The sequence below is a fragment of the Ornithorhynchus anatinus genome, chromosome X1, assembly GCF_004115215.2.
Source record: "Ornithorhynchus anatinus isolate Pmale09 chromosome X1, mOrnAna1.pri.v4, whole genome shotgun sequence".
Taxonomy (NCBI): domain Eukaryota; kingdom Metazoa; phylum Chordata; class Mammalia; order Monotremata; family Ornithorhynchidae; genus Ornithorhynchus; species Ornithorhynchus anatinus.
Genome location: NC_041749.1, coordinates 118,008,227 through 118,022,203, shown reverse-complemented (window position 1 = coordinate 118,022,203; position 13,977 = coordinate 118,008,227). Strand labels below are relative to the sequence as shown.

Genomic DNA, 13,977 nt, shown 5'->3' with positions numbered 1-13,977 from the left:
CAAAGAAATATGCCTATGTATGTATGTCCTGAGGCCAGGAACCAAATACAGAGGTACTGAGGTGGTTGTTGGGATGCTGTGCCTAAGGTGTGAATTCATCGGGGAAGGCTTCCTGGAGGAGGAGGGATGCTGGTGTGGCTGTAGTAGTAATAGTAGCAGTATTTATCAAATGCCCACCGAGTAGGAGGCACTGTACCAGGTAGTAATAATAATAATAATAAGGGTGGTATTTGTTAACGATAATAATAATAATAATGATAATAATGGCATTTGTTAAGCACTTACTATGTGCCTAGCACTCTTCTAAGCGCTGGGGTAGATGCAAGGTAATCAGATTGTCCCACATGGTGCTCACAGTCTTAATCCCCATTTTACAGATGAGGAACTGAGACACAGAGAAGTCAAGTGACTTGCCCAAAGTCACACAGCTGATCAGTGGTGGAGCCAGGATTAGAACCCAGGACCTCTGACTCCCAGGTCCGTGCTCTTTCCACTAAGCCATGCTGCTTCTCTAAGCACTTACTATGTGCCAAGAACTGTTCTAAGTGCTGGGGTAGATACAGGGTAATCAGGTTGTCCCACGTGGGGCTCAGACTCTTAATCCCCATTTTACAGATGAGGTAACTGAGGCCCAGAGAAGCGCCTGAGAAGCAGTGTGGCCTAGTAGAAAGAGCACAGGTCTGGGAGTTAGAGGACCCGGGTTCTAATCCAGACTCCGTCGATTGCTTTTTTGTGTGAATTTAGGCAAGTCACTTCACTTCTCTGTGCCTCATGATTAAATACCTGCTCCCCCACCTTCCTAGACTGTGAAGCTCAAGTGGGTCAGGGACTCTGTCCGACCTGATTATCTTGTATCTACCCCAGCACTTAGTGCAGCGCTTGAAACATAGTAAGCACATAGTAGATATAATAATAAGTGAAGTGTTTTACCCAAAATCACATAGAAGGCAAGAGCTGGAGCCTGGGATTAGAACCCAGGTCCCCTATCTTTTAGACCAGGATCTTTCCACTAGACCACCCTGCCTCTCAGCTAGAAGATGAGCTTGGGAGGAGCAAGCTGGGGAGTAGCAGGAGAAGAGATCCAGTGACTCAAAACTCTCCTCTGCCAAGAGGGAATCTAGAAGTAATCAAAGAGTTAAAAGAAGTGAATCTCTTTGTATGAACCTAGCGGGGATTTTACCCCAATGAGGATCATTCATTCATTCAATCGTATGTATTGAGCACTTACTGTGTACAGAGCACTGTACTAAGCGCTTGGAAAATACAATTCAGCAATAAAGAGAGACAATCCCTACCTACAGTAGGCTATACTGCAAATGCAATTGGCATGGTATGGAGGTGAAATTCATTTGCAAAGATTTACCTGTGGAGTTCATTGTTTTGTGGGTGGAAGTGTTCCATGTTTCATAGCTACATTTTGTTTTCCATTATCCATCCAGGTTTCCAGTCTTTTCAAAGATGGAACCATTGGGAGTGACATAAACATCGTAGTGGTGAGCGTCCTTCTCCTTGAACGAGAACCGGTAAGTGGTTTACCTGGTGGCCTCGTGGGTGGAGATGAGCCAGCTGCGGGATCATGCCTCCGTTGCCGTGACGCTCCTGGAAAACCCCACTCTTCCCCGGCGAGATGGGGGGGTCTCTGCGTTCGTCCACGGGTGGAGACCGGAGCATCCCACCAGCTACCAGACGTAGCCTTCCGGTTACCCCGGCTCTCGCCCCAAGCTGGACGCCCATCCCCACCCCTCCAACCCAGATTCCTCCGTCTCAACCTCCCGCCTCCATTTCCTCCTCCTCCTGGGACCCCCACCCAGCCGGCCCCTCCCCACGGCGATGCAGTCAGGGTGGTTGAATCCCTCCCAGCTGGGCCTGCACCGGGTTAATCCAGGTCGACCCCGGGAACGTCCCCTCACGTCTTGTTTTTCGTCTGGCTCAGGGCCCGGCCTCAAGGTCTTCTTGTTTCTTCCTCTTATCAGCAGAGTGACCTTGTTTGTTCCAGCTGTCAGTTGGAGGCTCTTAGCATTAGTTCCCCCACCCCACCGCCCCAAACCATCCATTCGGGGTGGTCCACCATCTCCTCGGGGAAGCAGTGTCTCGTCGTTTGATTAACATCCCTAGAAAGGGTGGGGCAGGTTGAGGCCAGGTTCAAGGGGAAGAGAAGCAGCATGGCTCAATGGCAAGAGCCCAGGCTTGGGAGGCAGAGGTCGTGGGTTCTAATCCCGTCTCAGCCACTTGTCTGCTGTGTGACCTTGGGCAAGTCACTTAACTTCTCTATGCCTCAGTTACCTCATCTGTAAAAATGGGGATTTAAAAAATGTGAGCCCCACGAGGGACAATCTTATTACCCTGTATCTACCCCAGCGCTTAGAACAGTGCTCTGCACATAGTAAGCGCTTAACAAATACCATAATTATTAACTATTATTATTCTCAGGTGATTAGGTCAAAGTCTGAACTGATGAGCCAAATTTAAACTCTGACGCCATAGGGGCCTTTGAGCTGGAGTGTTTTCCGGTTCAAAATGAGCAGCAAGGCATAGTGGATAGAGCACGGGCCTGGGAGTCAGAAGGTCATGGGTTCTAATCCAGACCCCGCGACTTATCTGCTGTGTGACCTTAGGCAGGTCATTTGAGGATGGCGTAGTGGATAGAGCATGGGCCTGGGAGTCAGAAGGTCATGAGTTTTAATCCCGGCTCCTCCATTTGTTTGCTGTGCGGATTTAGGGCAAGTCACTTCATTTCTTTGCCTCAGTTACCTCATCTGTAAAATGGGGATTGAGACTGTGAGCCCCATGTGGGACAGGAACCCTGTTCATCCCAATTTGCTTGTATCCACCCCAGCACTTAGTACAGTGCTTGGCACATAGTAAGTGCTTAACAAATATCATTATTATTATTATTATTACTCTCTGTGCTTCAGTTATCTCATCAGTAAAATGGGAATTGAGACCGTGAGCCCCATATGGGCTAGGGGCTGCATCCAACCCAATATGCTCATATCCCGGCACTTAATATCAAACCCTTTTTGACCTGAGGGATCTGAGTTAGGTAGGTCTGTTCAAACAGAAACCCTCTAAGGACTTCTACGCTCAATGTCCTTCCTAAAACGTTATGTTCACTTTCTTTGGCCATGAATGTGGAAGGCAAGTCTCTCCCCCAGAAGGCATCATTTGATTCACTCCCCCTCCCATCTCTATCACTTGTTGACACTTGCTCTGGCCTCTTTCTTTACAGGAATTAGAATTTTTGGCATTTATTAAATACTTAGTGTGTGCTAGGCACTGGGATAGATAAAAGGTGGCCAAGTGAAATACAGTCCCCGCCCCAACAGGGCTCACAATCTATCTTCTCCTTATTTTACAGATGAGGAAACATGTTGTTTAGAGTAAAGTGCCTTGCCCAAGTTCACACAGAGCAGGCAAGTGGCGCAGAAGGGATTAGAACCCTGGTCTCCTGACTCGCAGGACTGTGGTCTTCTCACTAGGCCACGCTGCCTGCAGAAGGCAATTCAGGTTTGGCCCCAATCTACCCGAGGTCCCCCCAGCTGACAAAAGCTGAGACTTTCCCCACAGGCATCCTAACCCCGGGCACCCACCATTCAGGACCCAGAAGTCAGGACAGTGGCCGTGCATGAGTAAGACCATTTCCGTGTTCAGCCTCTGCCCCCCAGTGCTGCCCCTTTAGCCACATGCCACATAAGCACCATGACAGAGGATGCAGAGGAAAAATTGCCAGGACCCCCGCCTGGCCTCCAAGTCTCTGAAGAGCCCAGCCTTGCAGTTGCTGGTTGATTGGGAGCTCCTCTCTTGGTTCTTTCCCATCATTTACTCTCTCTCTCTCACACCCTTTCAGCTCTCCTACTAATAATTACTGTGGTACTTATTAAGCTCTTACTATATGCCAAGAGCTGAACTAAGCACCGGGGTAGATATGAGATAGGGAGGATGCAGTTCCTGTCCCACAGTCTAAGAGGGAGGGAGACTAGGTATGGAATCTCCATTTTACATAAGAGAAAACTGAGGCACAGAGAGGTGAGATGAGTTGCCCAAGGTCATCCAGGAGGTACATGAGAAGCAGCGTGGCCTAGTGGATGGAGCATGGGCCTGGGAGTCGGAAGGGCCTGGGTACTAATCCCAGCTCTGCCACTTGTCTGCTGTGTGACCTTGGGCAAGTCACTTATACTTCTCTGTGCCTCAGTTACCTCATCCATAAAATGGGGATTAAAACTGTGAACCCCATGTGGGACAGGGACCGTGTCCAATCTGATTACTTTATATCTACCTTAGCACTTAGAACAGCTCCCGGCAATCAGTCAATCGGATTTATTGAGCACTTACTATGTGCAGAGCACTCTACTGAGCGCTTGGGAGAGTACAATACAAAAGAATTAGCAGTCTCATTCCCTCCCCATAATGAGGTACAGAGTAAGCACATAAAAGAAAAAAAAAGGGGCAGACCTGAGATTAGGACCCAAGTTCTCTGACTTCCAGGCCAGTGCCCTTTCCATTAGGCCACGCCGCTTCTCTCCCATTGAAGCAGCTCCCCTCCCTCCGGTCCGCAGCTTCGGTCTCGGTCTCAGGCCCAGACTGGTCCAACCGCTTCCCAGCTCTTTCATTCATTCATTCACTTGTATTTACTGAGCGCTTACTATGTGCAAAGCACTGTACTAAGCCCTTAGGAGAGTACGACATAACAACAAACAGACACATTCCTGCCCACAGCGAGCTCACAATCTTGGCAGATGAGGAAAGGGCAGAGGAGGTCGAAGCCAAAAGGGATGTTCATTCATTCGATCATATTTATTGAGCACTCCTGTGCGCAGACCACTATAATGGGTGCTTGGGAGAGTACACTACAACAGTAAACAGATACATTCACTGCCCAGGAATGAGCTTACAGTCTAGAGGGGGAGGTGGGAGGGAAACAGTATGGAGAGAGACCAGGCAGGGTTGGGAGAAGGGTCTGTTCCCATTTGATTAACACATGCAGAGGTGACTCCGGCAAGAAAGGGGCAGTAGAAAGACCTAGTAGAAAGAGCCCGGGACTGAGAGTCAGGATACCCAGGTTCTAATCCTGGCTCTACCACTGACTGGCTGTGTGAACTAGGACTAGTCACCCCACTGCTATGAGCCTTCGTTTCCTCAACGGCAAACTGGGATATAATGCCTGCATCTCCTCCCATTTAGCTTAGGAGCTGCATGTGAGACAGGAACTTTGTCCTATCTGATTCTCGTGTCTCGACCTCAGTGTTTAGGACCTCAGTAGAAACTTTCATTCAATAGTATTTATTGAGCGCTTACTATGTGCAGAGCACTGTACTAAGTGCTTGGAATGAACAAGTCGGCAACAGATAGAGACGGTCCCTGCCGTTTGACGGGCTTACAGTCTAATCGGAGGAGACGGACAGACGAGAACAATGGCAATAAATAGAGTCAAGGGGAAGAACATCTCGTAAAAACAATGGCAACTAAATAGAATCAAGGCAATGTACAATTCATTAACAAAGTAAATAGGGTAATGGAAATGTATACAGTTGAGCGGACAAGTACAGTGCTGTGGGGATGGGAAGGGAGAGGTGGAGGAGCAGAGGGAAAGGGGGAAAAGAGGGTTTAGCTGCGGAGAGGTAAAGGGGGGTGGTCGAGGGAGTAGAGGGAGAAGAGGAACTCAGTCTGGGAAGGCCTCTTGGAGGAGGTGAGTTTTAAGTAGGGTTTTGAAGAGGGGAAGAGAATCAGTTTGGCGGAGGTGAGGAGGGAGGGCGTTCCAGGACCGCGGGAGGACGTGGCCCAGGGGTCGACGACGGGATAGGCGAGACCAAGGGACGGTGAGGAGGTGGGCGGCGGAGGAGCGGAGCGTGCGGGGTGGGCGGTAGAAAGAGAGAAGGGAGGAGAGGTAGGAAGGGGCAAGGTGATGGAGAGCCTTGAAGCCTAGAGTGAGGAGTTTTTGTTTGGAGCGGAGGTTGATAGGCAAGATGAGGAGCTCAGTCTTGCTCATGTTGAGTTTTAGGTGGCGGGCCGACATCCAGGTGGAGACGTCCCGGAGGCAGGAGGAGATGCGAGCCTGAAGGGAGGGGGAGAGGACAGGGGCGGAGATGTAGATCTGCGTAGAGATGGTAGTCAAAGCCGTGAGAGCGAATGAGTTCACCGAGGGAGTGAGTGTAAATGGAGAACAGAAGAGGGCCCAGAACTGACCCTTGAGGAACTCCAACAGTTAAAGGATGGGAGGGGGGAGGAGGCGCCAGCGAAGGAGACCGAGAATGACCGGCCAGAGAGGTAAGAGGAGAACCAGGAGAGGACGGAGTCCGTGAAGCCAAGGTGAGATAAGGTATGGAGAAGGAGGGGATGGTCGACAGTGTCAAAGACAGCAGAGAGGTCAAGGAGGATTAGAATGGAGTAGGAGCCATTGGATTTGGCAAGAAGGAGGTCATGGGTGACCTTAGAGAGAGCAGTCTCGGTAGAGTGGAGGGGACGGAAGCCAGATCGGAGGGGGTCTAGGAGAGAATGGGAGTTAAGGAATTCTAAGCATCGATTGTAGACGACTCGTTCTAGGATTTTGGAAAGGAAGGGTAGTAGGGAGATAGGGCAATAACTGGAGGGGGAAGTGGGGTCAAGAGTGGGTTTTTTTAGGATGGGGGAGACGTGGGCATGTTTGAAGGCAGAGGGGAAGGAGCCATTGGAGATTGAGTGGTTAAAAATAGAAGTTAAGGAAGGGAGGAGGGCAGGGGCGATGGTTTTAATAAGGTGAGAGGGAATGGGGTCCGAGGCGCAGGTGGAGGGGGTGGCACTTGTGAGGAGGGAGGAGATCTCCTCTGAGGATACTGCAGGGAAGGATGGGAAAGTAGGGTAGAGGGTTGGTGGGGGGGAGGGGAGAGGCGGAGGGGTGACTTTGTGGAGCTCAGACCTGATTGTGTTGATTTTCGTGAGGAAATAGGTGGCCAGATCATTGGGGGTGAGAGATGGGGGAGGGGGAGGAACAGGGGGCCTAAGGAGAGAGTTAAAGGTCCGGAACAATCGGCGGGGGTGACGGGCATGGGTGTCAATGAGGGAGGAGAAGAAGTTTTGCCTGGAAGAGGAGAGGGCAGAGTTAAGGCAGGAAAGGTTAAATTTGAAGTGTGTGAGGTCGGCTTGGTGCTTGGACTTTCGCCAGCAGCGCTCTGCAGCTCGAGCATAGGAGCGTAGGAGGCGGACAGAGGAGGTGATCCAGGGCTGTGGGTTAGTGGAGCGAGAGCGGCGGAGGGAAAGGGGGGCGAGAGAGTCGAGATGCGTAGAGAGGGTGGAGTTGAGAGCGGAGACCCGATCGTCGAGAGTGGGAAGTGAGGACAGGGCGGCAAGGTGAGGAGAGATGCTTTTGGAAAGACGGATGGGATCGAGAGAGCGGAGGTCTCTGTAGGGCAGTAGCGAAGATTTGCAGGGGGAGGGAGTGTGAGAGATGAGGCAGGTGAGAAGGTTACAGGACTTAGAGTCAGGAGACCTGGGTTCTAATCTCATTCATTCATTCATTCATTCATTCATTCAATAGTATTTATTGAGCGCTTACTATGTGCAGAGCACTGTACTAAGCGCTTGGGATGAACAAGTCGGCAACAGATAGAGACAGTCCCTGCCGTTTGATGGGCTTACAGTCTAATCGGGGGAGACGGACAGACGAGAACAATGGCAATAAACAGAGTCAAGGGGAAGAACATCTCGTAAAAACCGATGGCAACTAAATAGAATCAAGGCGATGTACAATTCATTAACAAAATAAATAGGGTAACGAAAATATATACAGTTGAGCAGACGAGTACAGTGCTGTGGGGATGGGAAGGGAGAGGTGGAGGAGCAGAGGGAAAAGGGGAAAATGAGGGTTTAGCTGCGGAGAGGTAAAGGGGGGATGGCAGAGGGTGTAGAGGGAGAAGAGGAGCTCAGTCTGGGAAGGCCTCTTGGAGGAGGTGAGTTTTAAGTAGGGTTTTGAAGAGGGGAAGAGAATCAGTTTGGCGGAGGTGAGGAGGGAGGGTGTTCCAGGACCGCGGGAGGACGTGACCCAGGGGTCGACGGCGGGATAGGCGAGACCGAGGGACGGTGAGGAGGTGGGCGGCAGAGGAGCGGAGCGTGCGGGGTGGGCGGTAGAAAGAGAGAAGGGAGGAGAGGTAGGAAGGGGCAAGGTGATGGAGAGCCTTGAAGCCTAGAGTGAGGAGTTTTTGTTTGGAGCGGAGGTTGATAGGCAACCACTGGAGTTGTTTAAGAAGGGGAGTGACATGCCCAGATCGTCTCTCGACTCCACTTGCCTACTGCATGATTGTGAGCAAATTGCTTGATCTGTGCCTTGGGTTCATCAGCTGTAAAATACCTGTTCTCCCTCCTCTTTAGACTGTGAGCCCCCCCATGGGACAGGGACTGTGTCTGATCTGAGGATATTGCATCTATCCCAGCACTTAGCACAGTGCTTGGCACATAGTAAGCATCTGACAAGTACTATAAGTAAAGGGAGTGCCTTCCTGAGAATTTATGTAGGCAAAGAGATTCCCATTGTTAACTCCCCTTGCTGTGCCTCTGGGTTTGCTCTAGGGCGGATTGACGATCAACCACCACGCAGATCAGTCGTTAAATAGCTTTTGCCAATGGCAGTCGGCTCTGATTGGAAAGAATGGCAAGAGACATGACCATGCCATTTTGCTGACGGGCCTGGATATCTGCTCCTGGAAGAATGAACCATGTGACACTCTAGGTACAGTATGAAAACTTCAACTCTTCCTTCTTCACCACAACACATCCTCTGGCTAGTGAACCAACTGACTGGAAAGACGCTGGCCGTGAGTAGTGGGAAATTTACGCTGAGGAAACTTCCAAGGAGTAGGCTTTCCAGGAAGGCATTTTGATACCTGGGGATTGTACTTAGGGACTGTCAGTTTCTCGAGGCCAGGGGCTGTGACTCTTACTTTTTAAAACAATCATATTTGTTAATAATGATAATCATAGTTCTGGTATTTGTTAATTGCTTACTGTGTGCCAGGCACCCTACTAAGCCCTGGAGTGGATACAAGCAAATAGGATTAGAAACAGTCTCTGACCCAAATGGGGCTCACAGTTTCAATCCCCATTTTACAGATGAGGAAACTGAGATTTAGAGAAGTGAAGAGACTTACCCCAGGTCACACAGCAGACAGGTGGTAGAGTGGGATTAGACTCCACAACCTTCTGACTCCCAGGCCCATGCTCTATCCACTACGTCACCCTGTGCTTACTACGTTCCAGGCGCTGTACTAAGTTCTGGGGTAGAATGAAATCTAATCAGGTTGGACAAAGTCCATGTTCCACCTGGGGCTCCCTTCTTAATCCCCGTTTTACAGAGAAGTGAAGCGACTTGACTGAGGCCACACAGCAGACAAGTGGTGGAACCGGAATTAGACCCCAGGTCCTTCTGACCCCTAGGCCCATGCACTATCCGTTAGGCCATGCTGATTCTCTTCTTATTCTATCCCAGGTGCCCAGTACAGTGCATTGCACACAGTAGGCACCAAATACTGTGGTGGGGAGGGGGAGGTCCAGGCACTCAGTACAGTGGTCTGTACCCAGTAGGTGTCCAGTCCAGTGCTCTGCACTCAGTAAAAGTGTTCTGCACACAGTTGGCATTTGATACTGTTAAAGAAGAGAATAAATGAGTGAACAATTGAACGAATGAATGAATGGATGGATAGATGAGATAACGTGGCCTGTTCTTGAATGGGAGTTCTATTGGGAGATCCCCTCTGAGTGCACATCTGACGTTTCTGACCAATCCCTGGAGCGAAGCCAGGATGGAAATTCCCAGATCACTTAGCTGGTGTCCCTTTCAAACTGCCTCAATCAAGAGTCAGTAAGATGAGGAAGAAGTCACAATTGCCTTTCAGTATCCTCGCCTGTCTGAACCCTGAGGATCCATGTGTCCAGGAGACAACTGGATCTGGTGGAAAGAACCTGACCCAAATTTCCATCTGAATTCTGCATCAGCTTCCAAGTGCACCAAGGGAGTTTGATGGCTTTAAACCTCTGGAAAAGAGAGAATGATAATAATTATAATGATTCTACTACTACTACCATGTATAATATTCATTAAGCCCTTATTATGTGCCAAACACTGTATTAATAATAATAATGATTATGGTATTTATTAAGCACTTACTATTCATTCAGTCAGTCATATTTATTGAGCGCTTACTATGTGCAGAGCACTGTACTAAGCGCTTGGAATGTACAGTTGTGCAAGGCACTGTACTAAGTGCTGGGAAGGATACAAACCAATTGGGTTGGACACAGTCCCTGTCCAATTTCAATCCCCATTTTACAGACGAGGTAACTGAGGCACAGAGAAGTCAAGTGACTTGCCCAAGGTCACCCAGCAGATAAGTGGCAGAGCAGACTTAGTCCCTTTCCCACATGTGGTTCCCAGTCTAAGTAGGAGGGAGAACTGGAATTGAATACTCATTTCACAGATGAGGAAATTGAGGCCCAGGAGAGTGAAATGACTTGCCCAAGGTCACACAGCAGACAAGCGGAGGAGCCAGGTTTAGAACCCAGGGCCCCTGACTCCCAGACCTGTGTTCTTTCCACTAAGCCCCACCACTTCTCCAGTTGTGAAAGGTGATGATCTTAGAGTCCTCTGAGCTCTTTAATCGTATTTTTGAACGTCTCCTGTGTGCAGGGCACTGTACTGAGGGCTCAGGAGAGTTCAGTAGAAGTAGAAGATGTAGTCCCTGCTCTCGAGAAGCACTTACAGTCTATCAAGGGAGACTATGTTGGTATTTGTTAAGCGCTTACTACGTGCCAAGCACTGTTCTAAGCGCCGGGGTAGATACAAAGTAATGAGGTTGACCCACTTAGGGCTCACAGTCTTCATCCAAATTTTACAGATGAGGGAACTGAGGCCCAGAGAAGTTAAGTGACTTGCCCAAGGTCACACAGCTGACAAGTGACAAAGCAGGGATTAGAACCTCTGACCTCTGACTCCCAAGCCTGGGCTCTTTCCACTGAGCCACGCTGCTTCTCTACCAAACACTAATTACTTACAGATAGTAGAAGCAGCAAGAAGAACAGTACTACAATTGGAGACAGATTCCATTCTCTTTTTTTCAATGGCATTAAGCCTTTGGCTTATTTCCTCCATCCCAAAAGCTAGCTAAACTGCTAGCCCATACTAAACTGAATTTGCACTGAGTATTTGGGAAAGGGAGATAGAGCATTTCGTTCTATGGAATGTTTGTAGGAATCTCTGGTTCTTTTTTCTTCTTCTGATAGGTTTTGCTCCTATCAGTGGCATGTGCAGTAAATATCGCAGTTGCACCATCAATGAAGACACGGGACTTGGTGTGGCTTTCACTATAGCTCATGAGTCAGGACACAAGTAAGCTGAACTAATGTGTTTTTTTGTTGTGCCTCTTCCCACTCCTCTCTCCCACTGCCCCTCCCAACACACACACTTCCTCTGCCCCAGGCCCCACTGGGGCTTAATCTAACATTCCCTGCTTCTAACTCACTTTTCCATCAGAAGAAAGACCACAGATATCAGTCGGGCAGTTTTGAAAAGTCGCATTACTAGTTTAAAATATTCATCCCTCTGCTGCAGTCTGTGCTTACATATTGGCTGTTGTAAAGACAGTCTGCCCATGGAAAATCAAAACTCCAATTTCTCTCACAATCAAGATGTTTCGAATGGTCTCATTCATTCAAGAATCTCTCAGGATATCATCAGTGGGTTTTACAGAAGGCTCACAACTCCACTTTGAGGGGGAAGTGAGTGTATTTTAGTCAATGTCAGTCATATTTATTGAGCATTTACTGTGTGCAGAACACTGTACTAACCACATGGGAGAGTACAATATAACAATAAACAGACACATTCCCTACCCACAATGTTCTTTGGGATGAACTGAGGTACACACTTTTAAGCATCCATTGTCCCTCAGTGATCCCCGTGCAGAAGATTTATCTCGAGTCTCAAGTTCCCATCAATCACAAGAGTGTGATCCAAATCGCAGGGCCTCGGTCCTAACCTGGTATCCTTGTCCATAAGGGCATCTCTGCTATCAATTCCTCAGAAGCAGCATGACTTAGTGGAAAGAGCACGGGCTTGGGAGTCAGAGGTCATGGGTTCTGATCCCGGCTCCACCACTTACTTGCTGTGTGACCTTGGGCAAGCCTCTTAACTTCTCTGTGCCTCAGTCACCTCATCTGTAAAATGGGGATTAAGACTGTGAGCCCCAAGTGGGACAACCTGATTACCCTGTATCTACCCCAGCACTTAGAACAGTGCTTGGCACATAGTAAGCACTTAACAAATGCCATAATTATTATTAATAGCATCGATTGAGCACCCACTTGGTAGAGTGTACTGTAATGGGCACTTGGGAAGTACCACACAACGAAATGACCCATTCCTCATCCTTGCTTACACCCTATTTGGGGAGACAAACATAAAATATTTATTTTCTAAATAAATAAACTAAGCAGACATATATACATTAGTGCTAAAGAGGGTATAAATAAATTCACAATCCAAGCTGTAGAGCTTGAAGAATATTTCCAAATTTTCCCATGGTGGGGCGAGGGGGAAAGCCACAATATTAGAGAAACACATATATTCATTTTCTTCCAAATTGACACACATGAAAGTAAGAGAGGTGGTCCCTGATCTCATGGAGTTTACATTCTGTTACCCTCCCCAACCCCCACAGATTGACGGCACCATCATCACACAGCACACCCTTTTGGAACTGTGAAAGTGAACCCATTGTTGGGCAGGGATTGCCTCTGTCTGTTGCCGAATTGTACATTAGTACGGCGCTCTGCACACAGTAAACGCTCAATAAATACCATTGAATGAATGAATGAATGAAAAGTAAGGGGATGAGAATTCAGAAGGGGCAACCGAGGACCATTCTGCAGAAATCCCTGCTGAAACATCTGTCATCTTTCTCCTCTAGACTGGAAGCTCCTTGTGGGCAGGGAACAGGTCTACCAACTCCATTGTATTGTCCTTTCTCAAGTTCTTAGTACAGTGCTTTGCACACAGTAAGAGCTCAGTAAATGCCATTAATTGATTTATTGATTCCCACCTGTCCCAGAACCATTCTCGTATCTCCCTGGGCTCGTGGAGGGGAGCCAAGAGGGACTAAGGTAAGGGTTGGAGGTGAGGATCAGACATAAAGTCCTCTCCTGCTCCAGCAAGCTGCTTTATAATCTGTCACTGAGGCAGGCTGATGGCCCAAGAGAGCCAGCTCTGCCATGTGCAACGTTTTCCCGTTTCTGACTCACTCTGGTGACCATGGCACCATTTCTTTTAAAGCTTTGGCATGATTCATGATGGAGAGGGAAATCCGTGTCGAAAGGCCGAGGGGAATATCATGTCTCCCACCCTGATGGGGAATAATGGTGTGTTCTCTTGGTCGGCATGCAGCAGGCAGTACCTCAACAAGTTCCTTAGGTAGGTAAGAGGAAAAGACTTCTGTCGGTCCACTGACCAGGTTGGGATTGGGGTGGAAGCGGAGAGAAAATGGGGTGTGGACATTCCACACTGTGGGAGACCCCTTTTTTAGTAGATTCTCCCCAAAGAGGGAGTGACACAATCTATTCCTGTGTGTGCATATGCACTCTCACACTCATACTGACAATGAACAGCATCCTGTGGCCTCTTCCATAAGTGACCTCTCTGGTTTTGCGGGCACGTGCACACGCACACAGTCGGGCACCTGCACACTTCCCCCCTTTTTCAGAAGCGAGCTTCATTTGCCCATGCCCAGGTTGGCCACAGTACAGTGATGGGGCCCCACAACCCATTCTGCCTCTAACGCCCACTCTCAGGGCAGCCCCAGGGTGGTTCAAGTGACGCATTCACCCAGCTTGCCAAACCTATGATGGCATTTCCAGAGAGCGGGAATGCCCATCGGTAGCCTAAATCAAGATGGCATCTTCCCTCATCGGGTCTGCCCATGATTTCCTCTTCAGATTGGTACTTCGGTGGGTGGAAGTCTT

At 48.9% G+C, this 13,977-nt stretch overlaps 1 protein-coding gene across 3 annotated transcripts in view; it reads left to right on the top strand.

The window, feature by feature from the left end:
* Positions 1 to 13,977, top strand: part of ADAMTS18 (ADAM metallopeptidase with thrombospondin type 1 motif 18) — a 117,312-nt gene that overhangs the window by 3,995 nt on the left and 99,340 nt on the right. For all 3 annotated transcript variants that reach the window (XM_039910376.1, XM_039910377.1, XM_029049790.2), the window contains exons 3-6: positions 1,440 to 1,523; positions 8,539 to 8,698; positions 11,245 to 11,350; positions 13,292 to 13,429. In XM_039910376.1, the coding sequence (XP_039766310.1) occupies positions 1,440 to 1,523; positions 8,539 to 8,698; positions 11,245 to 11,350; positions 13,292 to 13,429 (488 nt within the window). The remainder of the gene's footprint in view (positions 1 to 1,439; positions 1,524 to 8,538; positions 8,699 to 11,244; positions 11,351 to 13,291; positions 13,430 to 13,977) is intronic.